General features: G+C 40.2%; 1 protein-coding gene across 8 annotated transcripts in view; it reads right to left on the reverse strand.

Moving 5' to 3' along the window:
* The window catches only part of CALCOCO2 (calcium binding and coiled-coil domain 2), a 33,663-nt gene that overhangs the window by 9,579 nt on the left and 12,421 nt on the right, over window positions 1-11,663 (reverse strand). For 5 of the 8 annotated variants that reach the window (XM_081028658.1, XM_081028662.1, XM_081028660.1 and 2 more), the window contains 6 exons: window positions 10,156-10,345; window positions 5,491-5,593; window positions 5,201-5,334; window positions 4,259-4,384; window positions 1,591-1,679; window positions 465-534 (listed from right to left, as the gene is read on the reverse strand). In XM_081028658.1, the coding sequence (XP_080884784.1) occupies window positions 465-534; window positions 1,591-1,679; window positions 4,259-4,384; window positions 5,201-5,334; window positions 5,491-5,593; window positions 10,156-10,345 (712 nt within the window). The remainder of the gene's footprint in view (window positions 1-464; window positions 535-1,590; window positions 1,680-4,258; window positions 4,385-5,200; window positions 5,335-5,490; window positions 5,594-10,155; window positions 10,346-11,663) is intronic. The other 3 variants (XM_081028665.1, XM_081028664.1, XM_081028659.1) reach the window with 1 other exon arrangement.

Here is an 11,663-nt window from a genome sequence, read left to right on the forward strand (position 1 = left end):
TACAGCTCTATCTTATACCCTAAGAATCCAAGACTCAACTGAATAAACTTCGACAAACCACTCTTTAAAGCCCTTCTTTAAAACACAGCTTCCTAGAAAGAGAGCGGTTCTGCTCTCTGCTTTACATTCCAGGCTTTTGAGTAAGATTTTGATTGAAAAAATTTTGTAGCTAAAAGAAAGAAGTTTGAAAACCATTGGTATAGATGACAGTCATCCACCTGAGCTCATGATAAATATAAAAGTGAACAAGTCGTTCAGTTCCTCGTGGATTGTGACTACTTTAAAAAAAAAGGTGTGTGTGGGGGTCAAGAACAGAAAACACACACTCTGAAACTTTAGCCTCATGCTTTGAAAGGTACACCATTAGGCACTCATTACAACGAAATGCATCTTCCTGGGCCACGACAGAGGAGTGGTGGCAAGGCTAAGAAAACATGCTTGCGCAAAGGTTTGGCATCACCTACCTGAAGCTCATCCACTCTGACTTCCATCTGCTCATTTTCTGAGGATATCTTCTGGTTTTGTACTCTCAGTCTGTGGAGGTGGAGATGATTATGTTAAATATATGTTGATGCAAGGTCGGCTCCCCTAGGCCTTCAATGATGGAAGGCTGCCTTAGCGCTAAGCCTTTACCGTATTTCCCTGAAAATAAGACCTAGCCGGACAATCAGCTCTGATGTGTCTTTTGGAGCAAAAATTAATACAAGACCCAGTCTTATAGAAAAATAAGACTGGGTCTAATATATAATATAATAAATATAATATAATACCGGGTCTTATATTAATTTTTGCTCTAAAAGACGCATTAGAGCTGATTGTCTGGCTAGGTTTTATTTTCGGGGAAACAGGGTAGAGGTCTTTTAAAATCCATGATTATTTTTTTTTAAGGAGGGTGCAGCTCACAGTGGCCCATGCAGGGACTCAACCGGCAACCTCAGTTGGTTAGAGCTATTAGCATCACACTCTAACCAACTGAGCTAACTGGCTACCCCTAAAATCCATTATTCTTGGGGCCAGCCCGGTGGCTCAGGCTGAAGGCTGCCAGTTCGATTCCCACATGGGCCAGTGGGCGCTCAACCACAAGGTTGCCAGTTCAATTCCTCAAGTCCCGCAAGGGATGGTGGGCTGTACCCTCTGAACTAGCACCGGCAAGACTGAAAGGACAACGTGCAGCTGAATGGCACCCTCCACAACTAAGACTGAAAGGACAACAGCTTGACTTGGAAAAAAGTCCTGGAAGTACACACTGTTCCCCAATAAAGTCCTGTTTCCCTTCCCCAATAAAATCTTTGGGGGAAAAAAGGAAAAAAATAAAAAATAAATAAAATCCCTATTCTTTTCTTCGAACCTGTTTTGGTTTCCTGACCTCAAAGTGCAAGTATATTCAATACTTAACATTAATACTTGAATTCAGTCATTTCTCCTTACCATTCTGGCACTAATTCGCTAACCTAGAATCAAAGGCTCATGATTCAAAGGGGAGAATCACACCTATCATTGTCATAATAGGAAGACTGTTTTCTAACAAACTCTAGAAATCTAAGGGTGTCTATAACACAGCAGGTCCTCCCATCCAAGAATCACGCTCACTGAAGCAGCTCTGCCTCCCAACTGTCCTCTTGCTCTTTCACCTTCTGTTCCAACTTCTTGTTGATGTTCTTTAGGGTTTCTAGCTCCTCCTATAGATTGAAATGTCAAAGGGACAGACCATTTCTAAGACAGTTTAGTATCTCAGGCAGCCAACAAATATTTATTGAGCACATATTATATGTCAGACATAGCATGATACAGCAGTGAATGAAATATCCAAGTAAAGGGATTTCTACATTAAAATGTGCTTAATATGTTCTTTTCATATTAAAAACACATCTACCTTAATTGTTCTTCCACTGGAGCATATATTTGACCATTAATTCATTAAACAAATACTTAATGAGTGCCTATTACACACCAGGCACTGTTCTTGGCACCCCAGACACTGCAGTGGATAACATAATGTTGCTTTTCTCCTAGAAAAGTGCTCTCCAATAAATTCAGAAAGCCACATATGTAATTAAAAAATGTTAGTAGCCATTTAAAAAAGTTTACATTTAAAAAAGTAAAAAGAAATGTAAAATCAATTTTACCAATAGCATATTTAACCCAATATATCCAAAATTACATTGTTTTCATACTGAGTCTTCAAAGTCCGGTACATATTTTATGCTCACAGCACATCACAATACACCACATTTCACATATCTAGTGGCCACCATATTGGTCCTAAACATTTGTTGTTTCTTTCCCAGTTTCATTCTGCACTGAAGCCAACCTTGTGTGTCAATAACGACTCCCTGCTTTTAGAGCCACGATTTAAACTTGTTTAGTTTATAGCCTATTTTTAAATCATTTTTTTCTTTTTAAAAAATTGTAGTAAAATACACATTAACGTAACATTTACCATCTTAACCATTTTTAAGTGCACAGTTCGGTGGCATTAAGTACATTCACATTGTTGTGCAACCATCACCACCTCCACCCACGGAACTCTTTTCATCTTACAGAACTGACATGAAGCTTTATACCTATTAAACACTAACCCCCCATTTTTCCCTCCCCCCAGCTCCTGGCAATCACCATTCTATTTTCTTTTTCTACAAAGCTGACTACTCTAGGTACCTCATATAAATAGAATCATATGGTATCTATCTCTCTCTGTCTGACCCACTTTACTCAGGATGTCCTCAAGGTTCATCCATGTCACAGCCTGTGTCAGAATTTCCTTCCCTTTTAAAGCTGAACAATATTCCATTGTATGTCCACACTATGCTATGTCTATCCATCTATCCGTCACTGGATACCAAAGGTTGCCTCCATACTTTGGCCATTGAGAAAAATGCTGCTATGGACATGGGTGTACTACTAGTATCTCTTTGAAAAAACAGGTATTATCAATCCCCTTTTTACAGGGAGGGAAACTGAGGCTCATGAGAGACGTTAAGAAATTTCTTGTTTATCAAACAATAAGTGGGAGAAACAGCCTGGTTCCTAACCACTGTATGATCCTGGCTGTAAAACCTTTGGGCTTGGGCTTTAACATAAATATCTGAGTTCAAAAAAAAAGTAAAAAATACACACACACACACACGTCTTGAGTTCAAATCCCAGCTCGTTCCAAAGCCGCAAACTGTGACATTGAGCAAGACACTTAACTTCTCTGAGCTGCAGGGCTGTTGTAAGAATTAAGTGAAGCTATGTGCTCATAGTGCCTGGCACGTAGTAGGTGCTGAATAAATACTAGCTTTTGCCATCATTATAATAACTGGTAGCAAGTATGTAGGAGAGCTATCTCAAGAACCCAGACCCTTTGATTTCTTGGCTAGAACCGGGCAGGTGGGCTGGGCTGTAGGGCTCCTGGTCAGATGTTGGTTCTTGACAGCCGAGTTGTGAGTTATATCTATTCCACCATTGTTTGCTATTTCACTGCCTCGGACAGGCCAGGTCTGCAGCCTGGACCTCCCATGAACACTTTTATACCAGTCAAGGGCAGAGGACATCACAGGCACTTGTCTGACAGCAAGGTATAAAGAACAGAGCACTGTCTGGAAGTCAAGAGAAGTGAGTCCCAGCCCAGTGTGATCCCTAAACAGACCTCTCTGCCCCTCTTCTGCGCCTCAGTTTTCTCACCTGTAGATCAAGGGCTTTACAGGTAGTAATTGCCAAGGTCTGTGTGTTCTGGAAACATCTAAGTTATAACCCCAGTGTAATTAGTTTATAGTCTTTAGAGAAAACTCTCTATTTCAGCTCCTAGCATTATCAACTCTCATTCACCACCTGCTGATTTTTAAGGATGATTAAAAAGAAGCAGCAACGAGTTTGGATAACCCATAGCACCTTATTTAATACTCTCTTCTCTCTTGATGTCCATGTTCTAGCTAATCAAAGAAAATTATTTCAAATTATAAATAGGCAATGGGGAGAAGCCATCAGACTGCCTGGGTGTGAATCCAGGCTCCATCACTGATTAGCTGTATAAGAGATTACTTAATCTCTCTGAGCCTCGGAGAGGTTACTCGTCTCTAAATTTGGGCTATTAATATTACCTGTTCCAAAGGTTCACCATGAAGTTTAAGTAATCCATGTGAAACTTTTAATACTGTGCCTATTCAAAGATATTAGTATAAGGGAGGGAGATCACAAGCAAAACAGAAAATAGTGCTGGATAAGAGGACGACTCTGGTCTGCACACTCCAAGTTCACCCCTAACCAGCAGCCATACCTGCTTCTTTTGGAGCTCAGCCTGCATGTCTGAGTTCTGCTTCTGGAGGCTGACACAGCTGTCTTTCAGCTCCTGGTTTTCTTTGCAAAGCTCACTGTTGTGCTGCTCAATCTCTTCCACCTCACCCTACGAAAGAGCATTCCATACACTAGTATTTGACCCTCTAGAGCTCAGTGCATATTCAAATTCCTCTAGCAGAAAATTCCTACAGCTTGGGAAGTCAAGGGTCTGGATGATTCCCAGTCACTGTAATGACATCTGTGTATGCCAAATGGGAGCAGTTCCTCAGTATAGAGGGAAGGGGGTAATAGAGTATGTCTGTATGATTGTAGCACCGAGCCTGCCGTAACCAAGAAACAAAATTAAGGCATAAAAAGTGAAAAGGAAGAACGACAGAAGAACGTAGGTTCTTCTTGCAAAAACTTAGTACTGTTTGTCTCTCCTACTGGACTTTGCTCCTTGAGGGCAGCGACAGGGTTTTAATTGATTCTTCACCGCGTCCCCAGTACCTACTATCATGCTGGAGGGAAAGTAGGTGTCCCGATAAGTAACTGAGTAAGTGAATCGAATACTCATGCATGACAGGCTCTGGGTCAGAACCGACAGATACAAAGAAGATGTGGTACGTCTCTCCTCAGAGGAGTTGATCAATTCACTGTGGTGATAAGATGTGGAGATGACAAAAATTAAGTGACTGGAGAAGTTAAGGGAATAACTGAATGCCAACTGAGGAACAGTAGCTTTAGAGAAAGGAGAAATTCCTTGCTGTCATTCTTGTAAATGTCCCTACGTCACTCCTGAGTGGGTTTGAGTGGGTGCTGTGTAAGTTCTCAGCAGTATCTGTCAGAGACACTCAGTAAAGCCTATTGACTCAAATTCTGCCCTATCCTGGAATTGCTACTCTTACTGCCAGGAAGGGATGGAGGTGAGATGTTTACGGACCCGAGTGGTGACAACCAGGATGTCCTCCTCAATTTCTGGGTGGAACTGGAACGGAATACTTGCTCCCCGGACCACACCATCCTGATCCACATAACAGAACTGGTAATACTCATCATCCTTGGGCAGGTAATAAGCTGAAAACACAAAATGATTTGTAATCTAAAATAAGGTCTATTCAGAAAACTAAAAGCCCGGAAGTCTTATCTGCTCTAGAAAGCCCAAGTTCAAGGGAATGAATTAGTCTTGGCTGCTAACTGTCTTCAGTACCTTTGATCGAGTATTTCTCTCACCTTTAAATTGTACTTCCTGTTGTTTGGTGGATTCGCTCTTTAGGTCAGTGGGCAAATTAACCCACATGAAGGTGTAATATTCACGGGTTGTCTTCCATCCCACCTGTAATGACAAGAGGCTCTCATTCAGCATCTGGAAGTGCTCAGTGGAAAATCCTTATTTGGGCTGTGTCTCCTCAAAATGCACTTACTTGTTATGTATGTTGAAAATTCAATAGGATGAGTTCATTATGACAAGATCTACTGTGGATCAAATCTTGTTTTTTGATTTATGACAATTGTATATGGTACAATGTCTGATACAACTAAAAATTGGCGCACACACAGAGTTCAAAATATCTGCTTTAGAAGGAAATGAAAACTGGCCGCTCAACATGCACGACAAGGGTTCCAGAAATTATATCTCCCAGTCAGACATAGAACTGAGAGGGACTGGGGGAAAAAGTGATAGGATTGAGAACCTCGATCCTGCTACTCTTACAATGGTGTTCTTGGAACTTCTCCATCTGAAAGCACTCTGGATCTGACAGCTCCATTGGTTTGTCCTTTTCTGTGTCCAATTCAATCTGGTCACCTATACTTGCCTGGTCATACTATTACATTTTAAAAAATGCATTTTTTGAATAATGTGTCGGGGGTAGAGGGGCAAGAAGCTTCTTAGATTATGAGGCACCGGATAACTGAGTCCGGTTTGTATAGTTTTCTTTCCCTTAGTGTTTTTCTTTTCTTTTTTTTTTTTTTTTAAGGAAGGTTCAGCTCACAGTGGCCCATGCGGGAATCAAACCGGCAACCTTGGTGTTATCAGCACCATGCTCTAACCAGCCAGCCCTCCTTTTAGTATTTTGTTTTTTTTTAAAGTATTTTGTTTTCCTTTTACATTTTTTTAAAATTGGGGAATATCGGGGAACAGTATGTTTCTCCAGGGCCCATCAGCTCCAAGTCATTGTCCTTCAATCTAGTTGTGTAGGGCGCAACTCACTGGCCCACGTGGGAATCGAACTAGCAACCCTCACGCTCTAACCAACTGAGCCATCTGGCCGCCCATAGTGTTTTTTTTAATGCATGCTTCATGAAGGTTTTTTGGTGATAAAAATAATAACAATCTGGTATTCCTAAGGCCTCGTCTAGGTATTGAATGCAGTAAGTCATAAGATATAAGGATACCATAAAGTATGCCTTGGAGTAGACGCTGGCTAAGTGGAAAATATTCTCACTCAATGTGAAAAGGGTAAAAGATGGCTCAAATCATATCTGAAAGATAAGAGCACATCAGAGAATAGAAAGAGAGCCATTGTGTCTTCAAGGGGAGAACACTGAGCAGATGAGAAGCAAAATTACATTTATTGTCAAATTTTGACCCTACCTGAGCCCAGTGGGAAGAAAAAGAACTAAAAATAAATTCCATTGTTATATATGAAGGAATCAGAGCAGGGTTGAAAAGGCTACCCTGAAAGCTTATCAGGACATACGAGGGCATGTTTTAGTGTCTCATTAATACATACCCCATTGCTGTAAGCATCTCAGAGCCCCTGCAGCCTGCGGTGGTACAGGAAGCAGGAATTTTATGGAGTCTTCATTCACATCCTGGAGTTTCTTAATGCACTGTGACCAAAATATCATCTGGAAAGGCCTAAGAACTACTGCTGCCTTGGAACAAGGAAACGACTTCTAGCCACCTGCAATTTCTGTCCTTGGCTCCTCCACCTAAGGAGTCCTGGTCCCAGTCTGCCTCTCGGGGCCCAGTATTTCCCCTCTCCAGAACCTAGGAAACACTTACGTGCCCAGGTAATAGAGAGTATGGAGCACAGAACTATGCAATAAAGGAAGGAGAGCCGAGTCCCACCCACTTTATGCTCCATCATGGGTGGTAGCTTTTGCTGTATTGAGAAGAAGTAACATACAGCACATCCAGACACATTTCCTGAACGCCTACTTGGTGCCAGGAAGTACCAGCATTAGGGTTGATGTGGAGTTTATGGAATAAGATTAAGACCATGTTGTAAGAACTCCAGACAGGGCGAGCTTTAGAAGTGACATACGAAGGACACGAAACTTCAGCCAACTTTTAGCTCTCTAATTTACCATTTGTTGTTCAAAGGAATTCAGCAACATAGAGGCGGAAAAGCAGAGAGGTTTGGGAGTGCAACAAACCTGCTTCACCACTTACTCACTGGGAGACCATGGGAAAGTCACCATCTTGAGTATATTCATTATGTTCATCTGTGCTCAAGAGATACTACTTACCTGAGGGGACTGCTGTGCTGTGAGGATTAAATCAGAAAACACACACACACACACACACACACACAACTTCATCAAACATCTAGCACATTGTATATTCTCAAAAAGTTTGTGTTCTCTGTTACTCTTAAAACTTTTTTTCAGGCTTCAGGATAGGTGTTTAAATCAATCTTTACAGACAATGAACATTAGAGGCCATTCTTTGGATTAACCATGATTTCTTTATTGAGGCATGGTAATATCTCTGAAATGCATGAAGCATTTCAAGTATAGATGCATTTTTTAAAATGTTTTCCAACATTTGTTTTTATAAAGCATAAGATTTTCATTTGGTTTATGGTGAAGTACTCACTGGAAGTTGCTAAGTGCTTGGGGAATACAATCAGTGTTTGCAAAACAGAAACATAATTTTTAAAAAGTTACAGATTATACTTCAAAGACTAATAAGTAATTTTTGAATCCTCCTTTTTCTTTTATTATCTATGCCTGCACTGTCCAATATGATAGCCACTAGCCACATCAGGCTATTTACATTTAAATTAATTAAAAATAAATAAAATTTAGAACCTTGGGGGTATTATGCAAAGTGAAATAAGTCAGACTGAGAAAGATAAATACCAAATGATCTCACTCATATGTGGAATCTAGACAAAATAAATGACACACAAAACAGAAACAGACTCATAGGCACAGAGAACAAACTGATGGTTACTCGATGGGCGGGCTGAGTAAGAAAGGTGATGGGATCAGGAAGCTCAAATTGGTAGTCACAAAACAGTCATGGGGATGTAAAGTACAGTATGGGGACTACAGTCAATAATATTGTAAAAGCTATGTATAGTGTCATTGTCATGTGGGTACTAGACTTAGCGGGGGAATCACTTAATAAATTATATAAATGTCTAACCACTATGCTGTGCACCTGAAACTAATATATAATAATGTGAAATGTCAACTATAATTTAAAAAAATAGTCACGGGGATGTGTAGTACAGCATAGGGAATACAGTTAATAATAATGTAGGAATATAATCAATAATGTTGTAATAACTATGTACAGTGTCAGATGGATAATAGACTTACTGGGGTTATCACTTTGTGAAGTATATAAATGTCTAATCACCATGTTGTTTTGTATACCTGAAACTAATAAAAAATATTTTTAAATAAATAAAAATTTTAAATATTGTTATTCATACTAACCACATTTTAAGTCTCAATAGCCACATGTGACTAGAGGTTACTGTACTAGACAGTGAAGGTATAGCTCCACTGTAGAAAGTTCTACTGGACAGTGTTGATTATAGAAAGTTCTACTGGACAATTTTGCTACATATGGGAAAGGAAAAATACAACTACCCTTTTCTTTCCAAAATACAAAACACTGTGGTGTGGCAGTTTTCTGTGTTAGAACATCTTTTGGTCTAATGTTTCACTATCCTGCAGTCTCAGAAGCTGTCATAATACCTGCCAGTGTTCTTTGGTTGTCTACCACCCCTACCTCTAAACACCAGCTACCATGGCTCTATTAATTAGCTTGGAATTCCAAACAAGAAAAAGGAACTCAATTAGAGATGTGAAAAAGCACCAGCTCCTTCAAAGTACAGTCAAGAATAATGTCTGATTTCAGGATGAACAGCATTGGCAAATAAACACATGACATACTGAGGTGTCAAAACAAAGGTCACTGACGTTGGCACTCAACAATATCAATTATTTAATTTGACCTTTATCTCCTGTCTCTGGAAATAGGACGATTTGTCATTATGGTGTGTGTGGGGGGGGGGCGGGGAGAGAGAAGTGAGAGACAGACACAGATGAGGGAGAAGCAGAGATAGAGAGTAAGTTGACTATAATAAAAAGGTACCATTTCTGTACTTGAACTGAGAAGGTGATTAGACAGTAGGTCATTGAGGGACCTCATAAACCTTCCATCCTTTGAAATCTTTACAAAAAAGCAAGACACACTTATTCACAAACTTCTTGGATGCAGTATGTTGAACTAGATAACTTCTCCACGTCCTTTTCAAATTTGTAATACTCACATTAAAGGAAACACTCTACTAAGAAAGTGATGTCTAAAGTCACAGAAATTATGTAAGGGGCCACTCATCCTAGTCAAGTCATAGACAAATATTTCAAAATAGGATAATTAAAAAAATTATGTTCGGCCTTTGAAGGCATAATCAAACTTGGGGATTGTATGATTTGCCATCTTATTTTCGCTTGCAAATGAAAGTGAAACTTGAGTCCCACAGCACAGTTTGGTGGGTGAAGGGGGAAGTGCTAGGGAGCTCAGTTTAGGATTTTATAATTGGCCAGACATAATATGCAAAATGTTCAGAACACATAGACAATCGCACGGTCAGATAATGAAGATTCACCTCTAGATCCCAGTCACTTGGCACTAAGTTGACCACTTACTCTAAAGATGCCAATCCAATCCTTTCGACGGGGAATGAAATGCTGGGTGAGGGTGTAATAGCATGTGACATCCCCTCCAGGGACATAGAACTTCTCCACATTGTTAAAGATGATCTGAGAGAAATGACAATGATCCAGCAAGACAGCTGATGTGGGGGGGTCCTCTATTGTGTCTTCCATGGTGGGGGTCCTGTGATGAGATATGGGATAGAATAAGGCTCAGAAAGGGTTTTATGAAATACTGGAGATTTCTGGACTCTCACCCAGGGAGCATTCTGTTCTAGACAAGTCAGCAAAAGCAAACGCCTGACTAGTACTGAGATCATACATACAACTTGCTTTCTGTTTCACTTTCAGGCATTTTGCGTATGTACTTCCGAGGCTGTAAGAATTTTCTTTTTTTGTGTGTGTAAGAATTTTCTAAGGATATCTTTGACCTCTTCACCACAGGCTCTACCACCACCCTTACATACCCTTATTCTCTGCTCATAAATAGTTTGTTTCCCTACTTCTAAATACCTTAAATCAGGTAGCCTAGAGGAAAATAACCTGAGCTGGGAATTGTAAGACCTAGATTCTAGAGTTTTCATCCTAATAAACCCTGTGACTTTCGGAATGTCAATTTCTCTAGATTTCAGCGTCTCCATTCAATTCCATTTGTCCTATAATCATTAGGCCCTTCCATATATTAAGGCACTCTGTTAGGAGCTGGGGATGGGTACAGGAAAAAAGACAGGGATGAGAGGAGACTATTTGACACGTAGTGGTGACACGCATGGGTTCTGAAATCAGAATAGTAGAGTTCAAATTCCAGGTTCACCACCTCTTCGATGCATGACCTTGGATGATTTACTTAATTAACCCGGCTCTATATCTGTTTCCTCATCTGTAAAATGAGGCTAATAACATCTACTTCACTTTTTGTGTGTGAGCCTAATGTAAATAATGTAAAATGTCTAGTCCTTAAATCCGTACTTGCCATAGAGGAGGCACATCATACCAGGTAGACACACGTTGAATGAGAGAATAAAGTACTTAGCACAGAGACTGCACAAAGAAAGGGTTTAACAGATGATAGTGTTTATTACTGCTGTTGTAGGTTTCATTTCTTTGGCAAGCCTTTGCCCTCAAAGGGTTCCAATCCAATATGGAGCTTAGATGAATAAACAAGTGACTGCCAAATGGATGGAACAACACAAAATGCTCTTGGGTTCAAAAGAGGGCGAGATGCTACTGGTAAGGAAAGTGAAGAAAAGCTTTGGGTTAAGTGAGTAGAATCTTAGGTAAGCCCCTCAAGGAAGATTAGGATTTTGACAAGCAGGTTTGGGGTGAGGACATTCTAGGTGAGTGACACACCATGCACAAAAGCAAAGAAATAGAAAAATGCAGCCCACGCTTGGAGGACAGCAAGCAAGTTTGGATCCCTATCTATAAAATGGGGATTATAACCAGTATCTCGCCTTTCTAGGTCACAGCACAGATAAAATGTGATCAAGGATAGGAAACTA

This window comes from Rhinolophus hipposideros (genome assembly GCF_964194185.1).
Source record: "Rhinolophus hipposideros genome assembly, chromosome: 20".
Taxonomy (NCBI): domain Eukaryota; kingdom Metazoa; phylum Chordata; class Mammalia; order Chiroptera; family Rhinolophidae; genus Rhinolophus; species Rhinolophus hipposideros.